This window comes from Saccostrea cucullata, unplaced genomic scaffold, assembly GCF_032062105.1.
Source record: "Saccostrea cucullata isolate Sc308-1 unplaced genomic scaffold, CSIRO_AGI_Scuc_v1 ctg199, whole genome shotgun sequence".
Taxonomy (NCBI): Eukaryota; Metazoa; Mollusca; class Bivalvia; order Ostreida; family Ostreidae; genus Saccostrea; species Saccostrea cuccullata.
The window spans coordinates 88136-101134 of NW_026926084.1; the positions used below are offsets into that span (position 1 = coordinate 88136).

General features: G+C 33.9%; 1 protein-coding gene across 1 annotated transcript; it reads left to right on the plus strand.

Annotated features, from left to right (window-relative positions):
* The first annotated feature begins 3107 nt into the window (after nucleotides 1-3107).
* On the plus strand, nucleotides 3108-12704 carry LOC134270707 (cell adhesion molecule DSCAM-like). The gene is made up of 8 exons (XM_062752956.1): nucleotides 3108-3266; nucleotides 3799-3985; nucleotides 6859-6992; nucleotides 8917-9139; nucleotides 9486-9509; nucleotides 10463-10789; nucleotides 11032-11061; nucleotides 11895-12704. The coding sequence occupies exons 2-8, from the start codon at nucleotides 3922-3924 to the stop codon at nucleotides 12008-12010; spliced, it is 918 nt and encodes a 305-aa protein (XP_062608940.1). The 5' UTR covers nucleotides 3108-3266; nucleotides 3799-3921; the 3' UTR covers nucleotides 12011-12704.
* Nucleotides 12705-12999: the final 295 nt, after the last annotated feature.

Below are 12999 nucleotides of genomic sequence, written 5' to 3' on the forward strand. Positions count from 1 at the left end.
CTTCTATAAATATTATTTTTGTTAACGAGAATTTAATATTAAGCAAGAAAGAATGGTGAAAAATGAAGAATGGCTTTGGAACATTTTTTCAAGATACCTCTTTGAAAAATTCAGTATTGAAGCATAAACAAAAACTACAATAGATAGAACCTTTAACCAACGGTGAAATAATCATTCATAATGTATAAATATTTACATTTCTCTTCCTTAAGGTAAATTATTTTTTTTTAAAAAGTACGTGTAACACATCGTGTGTTATAAATTAAGGGAAAAAATACACAAGCAGGCTTTAAAATTTCTTAATTTCCTTTGTGAATGAGACAAATATTAAAAATTTTATTTATTGTGACTGGTTTATAAACAGCATTCAGTGGAAAGAGTGAACACTAAGATAGATGTGTGAACAGTATTTATAGTAGTTGTTGTCCGATATGTGAACACTAAGATTTAATGGTGTTCTTGTGTGGTAAAAGTAATGGTTGTCCGATATACATGTGAACACTAAGATGTGGCGGTGTCCTATGTCTAAACAATATTAAAAGTAATGGTTGTTTGATACATGTATCTGGTGGTGTTCGAATGTGTGAACTGTTAAAGTAGTGGTTGTCGGATACGTAAAGCCGTGTCATGTGTGAACAGTATAAAAAGTAATGGTTGTTTCATATTTGGTGTTCGGATGTGTGAACAGTTTTAAAAACAGTTATACTCGGCTATTAAACAATATTCTATTTTTTTTAACATTGGGTAGTTTGCCATACCTTGGTTCTGAACTCTGCCTGGGTAGTTTGTCTTAGGCTTTGGACTCTTTCATCTTGTAAATTATCGTTTAAATTTTCCGTAGAGTTATGAAAATTTTCTAGCATTTTGCTTTAGCATTTGCCTTGAACTCGGACAACAGGTCGTCAATTTGTACTTAGTGACTTTTAAAAGTGATTCAAACTTATGGCAAAACGGTGTAAAATTGAATTTTCTCAGCGTTATCAATAAACTCTTAGTTAAGTACATAAGGCGACGTTCAATATTTTGGGGTTTGACAACTCGGCTGCGAACAATTGGTGTGACGCTATTTTTGTCGTTAAAGTGACCGCATGTCAAAAAACAGAGCTTTTCTAAACTGTAGGTTTTTTCTGCTTGTTAGATAACACAGATTTAGTGACAGAATTGCGTAAAAAGTAAACTATCACAAAAAGCTATTAAAGGAGAAAAAATCTGATCGATAAAATACTTCAAAACAGGGTCAGGATCTCAATTCGCTACACTGAGGCAAAATCGAGAAAAACAAATTTGGGAAGTTTCTGATATTGTAAGCACTTTTGTTGTAGCCAACAAATGGGAAAAAAAACATCATTTTGTACAAGTTTGATGAGGAATGCTACCTAGTCCTTTACTCTTTTTCTTTCTGCTTGATAAGTGAAGCAAAATGAATTCTCGATATCACCTATTTCTCAAAATGAATGCAAACCTTCGGAAATTCCAATGTCTCTTCACACAATCTTTCAAAATGATATCTATTTATTTAGCCCCTTAATTCTGCTTTCTTTCCATGCCAAAGTAACTATTCGCCTTCCCGATCAAAGTTATTGTTAACTAGTGCTAATTGTAACGGGAACCGTTACAGATGTTCCCCAAATGCTCCCCAACTCCCTTTCGGTGCCATATTCCATGTAAGCTTCATTAAATAAGACAAACTTTGTGCATTTTTGACTTTAACAACGTTTTTCCAGAAGGATACCAATTATATTCAATTTTTAGCATTGCACCCAAGCGCATGTGAATGCATGTGCGTTATGACCATATCATCTTGTCTTTCAAGAGTATTTTTAAATATACTCGTTTCAAATGCACGCACGTGTGTGCACGTGCATGATGATCATACCTTCTTGTAGGAGTCCCTTACATCTATCTATGTTCTAAATCCCATCCTGTTTGGTTGAAAAACAAGGGAGTTATAGCCATTTAAAGTTTCAGCCAATCAGATTGCAGCACACGTGCATGCGCATAATTTCATGATTTTTTGTATATCATTTTGTAAGATATCCTAATGCATGACTATATTTTAAATTTCAAAGAATTTCGTCAAAAAACAAAGGAGAAATAGCAATTTAAAGTTTCAGCCAATCAAATTGCAGCACACGTGCATGCGCGTGATTTCATGATTTTTTTTGTATATCATTTTGTAGGATATCCCAATGCATGACTGTATTTTAAATTTCAAAGAATTTCGTCAGAAAACAAAGGAGATATAGCCATTTAAAGTTTCAGCCAATCAGCTTGCAGCACACGCACATGCGCATGCTTTCATGAAAATTCTTATATATCATGCGGTAGATCATTATAATGTAGGACTATGTTCAAAATTTCAAAGGATTATGACAAGAAACAAGAAAGTAATTGATACTTAAGTTTCAGCCAATCAGAGCAAAGCGCACGTGCATGCGCGTGAAATCTTGCTTTTGACCATGCTATCTTGTCTATACTACTAATGTACCCTTACATTATGAGTTTCAAAAAATTTCATCAAAAAATAGAAAAGTTACGGCAATATACATTATATTGGTAATTTCACCTAATGCACGTGCGCGCTCTTGCAAGCACGTGAGCGCAAAATGACCTTTGTTTGGCAACTCTACATAACATGCCTACTAACCCTAAAAAGGTTTCACCTAAGTCAGTTTACAAGATCACTCGTGGACAAAATTTTCCCAGGAAGAAGAAAAATAATAATAATAATAATCCCCAACTTCGTTTATATAGTTATTGTGATTGAAAACAACCCGTTCTGTTATTAGTATAGGCAATATAAACAAACAGTTAGCATAAAATGCTTTAATCCTATTACCAGCAAGTGCATGGTTATAATAATTTGGCAGCTGGTATAAAAAGATTGTAAAACGATTAAATATTTCTTGCTTTGTTAAATTGAATTAACACATCTGTGAAAAAAAGTTCTATGGCTGTTTTGACTGTCATGTTATAAGTCTGTTTGAGATATTTTTGTATATATATAACCCAGTTGTCCGACAATCGATGTTATGTGAATATAATTTGCCAGATTGACATGCCGTAAGAACGCCCCTATTGCGAGTCATACTTGAATCATTAAAAACGTTCCCGCACAGTTTAAATTGTATCTTGTGAATCAACACGAAAACAGGACTGTGTAATTCAATCTTTTTGTGCACGGAACAGGCTAAGTTACTAACATTCTGTGATCTAAAAAGGAATATCCAAGAGCCCCTTAGCGGACTGGGTCCGATGTATTTTAGGTATGTCCTGTTTTTCAGCATTTTATTTTAATCTAAAATTCGATCTTTTACCCTCCACGTGTTTGGGATTAATTTGGTGTCCTGATGTCTGAAGTATTAATTCATTCTGAATTTATTAAAGGTTTAATTAGGTATTAATTTACTTTTGCTCTTTAAGTGGACACTTGTCTTCCAAAAGAGACTGTACTATATGGGACATATTGCCCCCTAGTGGCTCCAAACCACCTTTTCTGTATTTGTAATGGTTACATTGTGATCCGGTTTTTATTTCTAATTTTGATTTCCATGTAAGGCACATAAGACCCGATCAACAGATCCCCCTGAGATCTCTTTTACTTTTGGTGGTATAATTTATGATACAGCATAGTCCAAACACTGGTTTTCTCGGTAAACACACTGGTCCTTAAGTAGATTAAGAACGTCTTCTCATATAACCCGGCTCCCTATTTATCTGGCCCTTGAAGAATTATAAATACATATTTAGCTGTGTTTGATGTTATCTGGGCTTATTTTACCTTTTTCTTAATTTCAGGTGGATGAATTCAGACATTGAGTCGTGATATTTGTGTTGTGAACATGTTTTGTTTTTACTCAGAAAAGGCCAGGGACGATCCGATTTTTACTGTTGTGAATTCGGCAGAAAAGATTTATTAAAATGATATGTACATTAGAAGCTTGGAAGTATATTTATTCATTGATTGCTGTGCTAAATTTAGGAGGTAAGATGGTGCTTAATTTAATTAAACTATCACTTTTATCATCTGAAGTGTTTTTACTTTCTCCCGAGAGATTTCGCGCTAGAATCGCACTGGAATGTAAATATTTATTCAAAAGGGAGAAATTTAAACAGGCTAAAATGTGCATTAAATTATTTGAATGCACAATAATTTTTTTTTTTACATCGTCTGTTCACTGGATCGTATTTTCAATTCGTTCGAAAATTTAGGTTGTTACATCTAGAAATTTTATCTGTAAAATTGTTCATTTTTCAAAGAAAGGGAAGAAGGGAAAATTTGTCAGTTTTCGTGGATTTGTCAAAGAATTTTATTTATTTATGGGGGTACGGAAGAAACTGATATATCTAGATTTCTGGATCCGGATACTTTTTTGCTTCTGAATTTGCTTGACCTCCCAGCGAGCTTTATAGAAGCATCCGTTTTTTGCAGTGTAGACAGATCAGAAGTTGCGATGAAAGATTTAATAATAAATGCTGGAGCGTAAGAAACAAATGAGATCAAGGCGAGATTTCTGAATGATTTGTGGAAATCGGGATCATTCAATGAATTTTGGACATTCATACTCTGTTACTGTGTCTTCCATAGGATAGAACTCGGTACATGACAGAGAATTTGGCAGGAATGCTTTTGTTCTATAGGGCTTGCCAAAAATCTGTTTAATCATATTCCCTTGGTTTTGATTAGAAGTATATGAACTTTGTATACATGTCTTTAATTCTTCTCGTACAACCACGTGTGGAACCCAGATTTATTGATAAAGGCTGATATCTTAATGTTACTTTCTCTTTATATATAAACTTAAGACACGTGTATTTTATCCTCCTCATTACACCGAGTTCTTTGACAGTCGACATCATGGACACGCCCCTTTCCCGACTTTCGAAATTTTGTAGGAATTTGCCCTAGTGGGATTCTTCTGACTTCTTGCTTAAGAGTTTTTCACAAGAATATATTTCTTACATTTAACTCGAATGATATTGGCACTAATAATTTCACTCTTGTTGATATTAATTCAAACTTGTCCAAAGTTTCATTTGCTGTCTCGTTATCACCCATGCAGGGATGGCTTTCATGTCCATAAGGTTAGCATAGGAAACGTTTGGTTCCATTACTACAGCTAATCCCGGAACACAAAAAGTCAATAAAGCCCTGGTCCTCGGCGACTACTGAATCAACACTCCATAACGAGACATTGTCATATGTTGACAGTTCCAGATTTTATAGAGATTGGATCCGGAAACATTACTTAATGAGCGTGACTATCTTAGGAAACGTTTAATTTTTGGGTTATATTCAGCTCCCTCGGCTTCCGGGTCAAGGCAGGGTCAGCGAGCAAATATTGAATTGTATAATGTATTCACATCACAACAGAACAGATGCTTCTTTTCTTTTATTTTAGAAAAAGTGTTTTTTATACATTAACAATATGTGTTTTGTGGAACTCCCGAGTTAGTATTTTATCTGCTTTTCAAATCGAACAAATGCAGTTACTTATACTCTTCAATTGCATTGTTTATTTTTCCAGTAAATTAGCTTTATCTGATGACTCATCTTAATTGACTTAGAATTGTTATTGGAATACCAAGGATCATGAGCTTACGAGTTATCGTTTGATTTCTGCATACTTCATAACATGCATATTTTGATGTTCTGTTTAATGTCATGAAAATTTAGAGTACAATATAAGCGCAAGTTTTACATGCTTATTCTAGAAAGAACAAAGCTTAATTAATTATTATATAGGCGTACATCAAATGCATTCATTAGGTCAGATATAGGCAATACAAATGTGATTCTATTACCGGGTATTTATTTTCTTTTTTTCCTACATACCGATTAATGACACTCGTGTATTATATTCGTTTGTCCAGAATATGTGATGTTTCTACAAAGTTAAATTTTCAGTGTAAAGTATTGGTGGGTATATTTGAATCGTAAATCTTAAATTATTGTCCAACGCCTATTTTGATAAATGGAAACATGAAATATTAAATTTGACTAACTATCTGTGTCTAAGTTTGTTGTCGGTCACATTAAAAGGTCATTAAACATTCCATTCTTATACTGTCAGATGAAATCTGGAATAAGTGTCAGTATACGAACCGCTGTCAAACCGAAGTTAATTTAATTCTGAATCAATACAAAGTAAATCACTGTAATATACGGCTTGTGGCGATTTCCAGCCTTCTATATCCAAAAATACATTAATGATAAATTGACATGTTAAAGTCCTTTGTTAAACTGTCTTAATGATTTTCAATGAGATACATGATTGAAAATTTCTGTCAAACTGTGTTATTTTAATATCTTGCCTGCATATCATTATGTGCTTTATGCTTTAGACATGATTTTTATCTTCACAAATACAGCCCAGTTTATTGTTTTTTAATTGGCAATTGTGACATTTTTCAACATGTTGATTCTACGCCCGCACGGAACAAAATTATGCATGTTACAAAAGCACAAAGACACGATTTTAAAAGGAAAAAAAGTTACCGCAAAGCTTTCATAATTTAGAAATGGTACAGTTTAACATAGTTTTAAAAATAATATTGCTATTGCTGAACAAAGTTGAAACTTTTAATTCAAATGAAAATATACATTATGCTTTAAAATTCTTTAAATGCATTCGAATAACGGTACATAAATTTAATTAAATTTCAAGGTGAAAGTGAATTTCATGTTGATACCTCGTGATTTATTAGACAGATAGCCGATATTAAATTTTTGATAATCTATATTATATGTATAATAAAAGGCCTTGTGAATTTATATTGTTTCTTAAAGTTTAACTCAAATTTTGTAAGAAAATATTCATTTGAATTATAAATAAATAAATTTCGAATTATTTTTAGTTTTCAGTAGCCCAACCTACCATTATACAGACACTCCAAGATTCCTGGATACAGGTCAAGGTTACAACGTCACGGTGCATCGAGATCAAAATGCCGAGTTAGCGTGTAAAGTAGAAAACATTGGACCCAAACAGGTAAGGCTTAGTGGTATACGTTACTTATTTCGGGACACACTTAAGTCCTAAGTGGGTTTTTGTTTGTTGCTTAACGTCCTTCTCGAGAATTTTTCACTCATATGGAGACGCCACCATTTGCTGGTGGAGAGTTACAAATTTTGACCTGTACTCGGCACCTAGGGCCATTGAGCAATGAGGGATCTTTTTTCTTGCCAGCATCTACTGGCACCTCGGTTAATACGGTCTCATCCGTAGAACCCAACCTCTACCCCCGAAAAAGTATTTTAGAATTTTGACAGTTTTAATACCCGTTTACCTTTAAACCTTCCTTGTCAATAGTCCTCCCATACCACCTCGAAACCGGTGCAATGAATCTGATTCTCTCATAGTAAGAAATCTGATTTATAAAATTGATTATAAACTGATCTTATAAGAGAAATTCTAATAAACACATCATTTTTTTGTTATAAAATAAAAAGTTAAGAACATATTTCTATGGACTAAGGCTATCCTATACGGGCGACAATGTGACGACAAATAATATACCTCAATATGGTTAATGGTTTGTTTTCCAATATTCCTTCTGGGTCGACATCGTTTTCAAGCAATTATTTTAACTTTAATAAAAGTTCGGTTTATATCGTTCTTGGTCAGACATAGACCTGTCGTGGGTGGAAGGATATAGTGCATTTTAACTGCAAACAAAAATGTGTCTACTGGATTCTTAAAAGGAAGATCTGTCATTTCAAGAGGCATGTAAATTTTTCCTCTGTATTGCGTTGCTAGTGCGTTAAAAGTTTTTAATATTTCAGTAACTGTGCAATAAATTCGCTGTAGATACAAATCGCCTAGGGACGAAACATGTAAGGCGATATACAAAAGTCTAGTGTATGTGTGTAAATCTTGGATTGTGAACGAAATCTAAGTAGATCAGGGGATGTCTATGGAAAGAATAATATAGTGTGCTCGGTAAAACTAGTTAAAACAGAGATCGCAAGCTCTTGTAAATGTAATTTATGACATATTGATGACAAAAGTTTACATATTTCAATTTGCGTCGGCAATCGGACAGATAGCATGTCAGGATTGCTTTAGATGAACGTCATTCCTGAATATCACAATGTACAATTTATATAATCTAACTCAGGGGAAGTATCCATTAATGAGTTCTGCAGTTGTCTAATAAAGTTCTGAACGTAATACAATAAACTGAAACGTGAGGGATCCTTTAGGATTACGCAGGGATCTTTAACTGTCCGTGAAGAGGGAGAAGGAACACTCTATCTCGGATATAGTGGAGGACAAATGTATTTCATATCTGTTAGCGTATTAAATCATAATTAAGAACTTTCAGCTTTTTTTCATTCAAAATGATATCTGAAATATCTTAATATCATGTCGTAAATTTTGCATTTACCTCCATCCAATAAATTTTACGACCTGATATAAATGTCCACATCTTAGTTTTTTTTATGGAATTCCACTTCCCTGAAATAGATGTCATTACGGTACATGCATATGCTTTCTACCCAAAAAAAAAAAAAAACTTCACGAATTTTAAATTTAGTAACGACGATATTTACGACGATGAGACATTTATGTCTTTGTAATCGAGGAAAATTTTAAGCCATTAAGCCAAATTAACTATTGGTAATAAACAATACAGTAACTGACGTTTGACGATCTCTTTCTGAATGGTTCAAATATATCAGTTTCTCGCACTGCAGAGCTTAGACTTTTGAAAATCACCTCGTTTGAGTCTGTTATAAATAATTTTTTGAAGATGGAGAAGCAAACAAGTAAAGGGACTCTATAACGATCCTTCCATCTACTCTGTTTCTGGTTTGCATTCATTGTATACAATTGGAAAGACAAATCTTAAACGTGCAATGGTCAAGGTGAAATTATAACCAGAAAATGTAATATCTTGTTCTTTTGGCAGGTGGCTTGGGTGAAAAAACCAAATCCATTTCCCCTTGCTATAGACACTGAAATATTTGATCCAGAGAAGAAGAATATCAGAGTACAATACGAAAAACATTCCAGATCGTCCCAATCCTGGAACCTAGTCATCGAGCATGCGCAACCGTCCGATTCCGGTGTGTACGAATGTCAGGTGACATCAAAGATACCACTAAGTTTTGATGTTCACCTGCATGTGCTAGGTAAGAAAGATCTATTTATAGAAATCAGATTTAAAAAATTGTAAAACAGTTTAATGTCATTCACAAAGAACTCTCAAGAAAAATGGTGATAGAAAAATTTTATAGTACTCACTGAAATGTAATTTTACTTTAGTCATATAATTTTCTTAAAAGTTTTAAGTTATAAAGGCTTTATAGAGAATTATTAATTCTTATTTAAGTTTTTTTCCTGGAGTTTATATAATACTCTTTTTACCACTCTCTGTTCCCTTACTTTTTCCTTGCTTCCCTGATCTCGCTATATAGTTCACGTGATAATTCCCTCCACATCAGTTTTATTTTGTTTAATCTGTTTTATTTATTACAGATTCTCCACTCTTCCTTGAACACTGTAAGTAGATTTTCATTAAAACACATTAAAAGTATAGCTTTTCCAAAAATGAACGGAGTGAAGAGGTTTAAAAGATTGATATCTTGGAAAAAATGCTTTGATTAATCAAATGACAAATTTATATTGAACCTAGATAATTCAAAATTTATTACGTGTTTGATGATGTAAGTTAGACTTAGTGTACCTTATTTTAAGTTAGGTTTCAATTATGTAGGAAAGAACTTTGCCAAAGGTATAACGCACTCATAGATGATCTTTTTACAATTCGTAAAAATAAACTCAACTGCTAACTGAAGCGGATGGTACTCTAAATATTTTCAGATGAGTAGTAAATCATCAAAGAATTACTCGAAGACGAGGCTCTTGAATTTATATTAAGATGATCAATTTGTCAGAATTTCACCCCTCATTATCTGACCCGGTCTAGACGAAACGTTGGCTGAAATAGACATCTTGACCAATATCTATCTCTCAGTCAGCTGTGTCCGATTATTATTCTTTTGAATGCTTTCATCAATTATGAATAAATTTGATGGATAAGTTATAAAGTAATTGTAATTTATTACCAATTTTATCACAGCACACAAACCAAACACAAGACACCGCCGTGCAAGTCTCCACGCTCTAAATTATTTAGTCCATTCTCTTGTGTGAATATCAACAGCACCGCGTAATGCGAGACATTCTAAACAATTTTAGAAATATCAGTTTCTAGGAATTCTACAATATTTTATTGATTCTTCTCATATGATTCAAATTAGCTTTGTTACCCTTTAGAATTTGATGCAGTAATATGCACCATGTTTGGATATATTTCGGGACTACTATCACGTAACATAATAAAACTGCAAAAATGATTTCATTGTTTGCTGGCGTCATATATTTAAAGCATTGTTTTAGTTGATTTTTTTCATTTACATTCAGTTCTAATTGTATATTTGATTAATTTTTAGCGATAGAAATGGTTGGCGTGAAGGACAATAAAATCGTTAATTTATACGACCCCTTAACCTTGACATGCAACTCTACTGGGTCACGTGGTCCCCCAGACGCAATCGATTGGTTTTTTGAAGGAAACCTTGTGACCAACCGGGACGCTCATTGGAAGGGGAGAATCGTCGTAACAAAGCTTATTCGGGAGGAGCATCCGTATTCATTGTTGAGTTCCCTGGTTATAAATAGAACGGAGATGAGAGATCAAGGACGATACATTTGCAGAAGTACCACCTACACTGACAAAGTAATGCCTACAATCAGTGCAGAGGTCATGATTCTAAACAGTAAGTCTATACAAGAAAATAAACCAAGAAAGAATTATAAAACACTCTTGTAAAAATTATTTAGACCTACAAAAAAAAAGATTTTGTGAAGGTCGCCGAAAATGGCACCCGATTCTGAACGTTTTAGTGCCAATTCTACTCGATGCCATACATCAGAAAAAAGCAATAACTGCACTATTATGTTTTACATTCTTAACTTTTGCCTGGGCGGATATGAAAACTTTTTAATTTATTTTTGGCAGCAAAGAAAAATCAGAAGAGGAGAGATGATGGTGAGTAAACAGTTCGATTGACTGAGACTTAAGTTCTATTAACAAACATCGCTATACGTAGAGTTAGACACAATTATTGTTAGCATACTTACACTGATTTCAAAACCACCAATAACGGTGTACATTAGAGTGACTTTGTTGGCCGATAAGTGCCTATAAGGATAAGGATGGTTTGGTATATTGTTGAGTTCCTATAAAGCATGCCCAAGGCGTGTACGGAAGCCCTTACGTGTTCCCATTCGCCGAGGTCTTTTCAGACCCGAAAGGTTTGTTTACACATTGTGCCAACTTTTAATATTTTATTGTATTTTCATTTACGTTTTAAGCTAATTTAGACCAGCTAAATTGAAAGTTATTTAAGTTATAAGTGATTTTAGCTGTCGCACGTTACATGGGAGATGTTTGTTATCATATAATGAATAATGCTTTATCACTCGAAGACCCAATTCAAATACTTCCTGACAAATTGTGAAAAATCAGATAAATAGTCTTTGACCCCAAAACATGTCCCCTACAGAGTGAAGCTCTCTAATATGTCACCAGACTCCACACGTTACCTTCGCGGGGTCCCTCGGACTCCTTCTGTTTCTTCTCGGTTTCTTTTCGGTACGTTTTGTAATCGAAATGCTTTCTACTTATTGAAATAGGCTTATTTTAAAACTCGATATGAAAGATTAAAAGTATTCTCTAATCACGTGTTGTTAAAGGGTGATAGTTGCTTATTCTTGTTAATACCGAGGAAGGATGTTGTAAAGTAGGTTTTATGTGATGTTTGCATATGTTTTTTTTTTTTTTCTTAGATATTTAACTTTCTTTCCTTATTCACATTTCAGAGAGCAAAAAAGTGCAGGCTTTAGCGAAAAACACCGGAAGTGAGGTTCAAATGGACATTCTTAATTTTTTCATATTAGCTGTGATAGCTGGTTTAATGCAAATGGAAAACGGCTAGAATTATTTGATACCCCGAAAAATAATTCATCAATTCTAGTCACGTGAGACTCTACCGGAAGCTGGAGAATGCTGCGTAATGAACAAGTCGCGCGGATTACTCGACGTTATCGAACATTATTCATGGTGAATTTTGTTATTATCGACAAAATTTTATCATTGGCCAGTAGATTTATGTAAAGTGTGTGTGGTTTTTATTACACTTAAATCTGGCGTTTTTGCCAAGTGATTATTAGAGATGGCGACAGTAGCGATCGGTTTGTCTGGAACGACAATTGTTTTCCTACAGATGTCGCAAAGAGCGATAAAAAATAATCAAACATGAAAGCAGGATGTGCTGTGTAATGAATAGGACTCCCAATGGCAAAATATTAACCGGCCAATTACACAGTCATTCTACTGAAATTCAAAAAGAAGCTACTTAGACAGAAATCTAGGAATTGTGAAGATTTACAGTGCATTTATCATCAGATAATAGTAATCTGCATCATATATCATAAGGAATACAAGCATAATTATTGTGTGAAAGTTGTACCAGTGTTTACCAGCGTGTATTCTGTTATCTGTTGTAAAGATTATTTTTTCCTGCCCGAAGTTTGTACAATAAGATCATTTTGTTATATTTAAATTATATTTGTTATGTCTCTTTATTTTTACTGTATCTAAAATATATAATAAATAAAAATTTTCTTCAAGTCTTTTGTCATGGGGCAGCTGGGGCATATATATGATATGTCTGGAAATGATACTTTTCCTCTCTGAGCTATTTTTGTTTGTTTATTCGGACCCCTTGTTTGTCGACTCTTTATTTGACGTCTCTCTGATTTTCTCCACGCCTGATGTTGACGTATCACAATCACCACGTCAGAAAGTTCCTTTGTCTATGGTACGGACAGATGACAAGCTGAACAGGTGGCACATCTTAGCCAGAATCCGGTATCGATCGAAGGTTAGGGTACTTAAAATTCCTCACTTCTGCTCATAAAACGT

Bases quoted from the DNA above. Each gene is read 5' to 3' on its own strand.
- LOC134270707 (XM_062752956.1), top strand. From the start codon at position 3,922: ATGATATGTACATTAGAAGCTTGGAAGTATATTTATTCATTGATTGCT. The intron at 6,993-8,916 runs GTAAGGCTTAGT...TTCTTTTGGCAG, and splicing joins AAAACATTGGACCCAAACAG to GTGGCTTGGGTGAAAAAACC. The intron at 9,140-9,485 runs GTAAGAAAGATC...TATTTATTACAG, and splicing joins TGTTCACCTGCATGTGCTAG to ATTCTCCACTCTTCCTTGAA.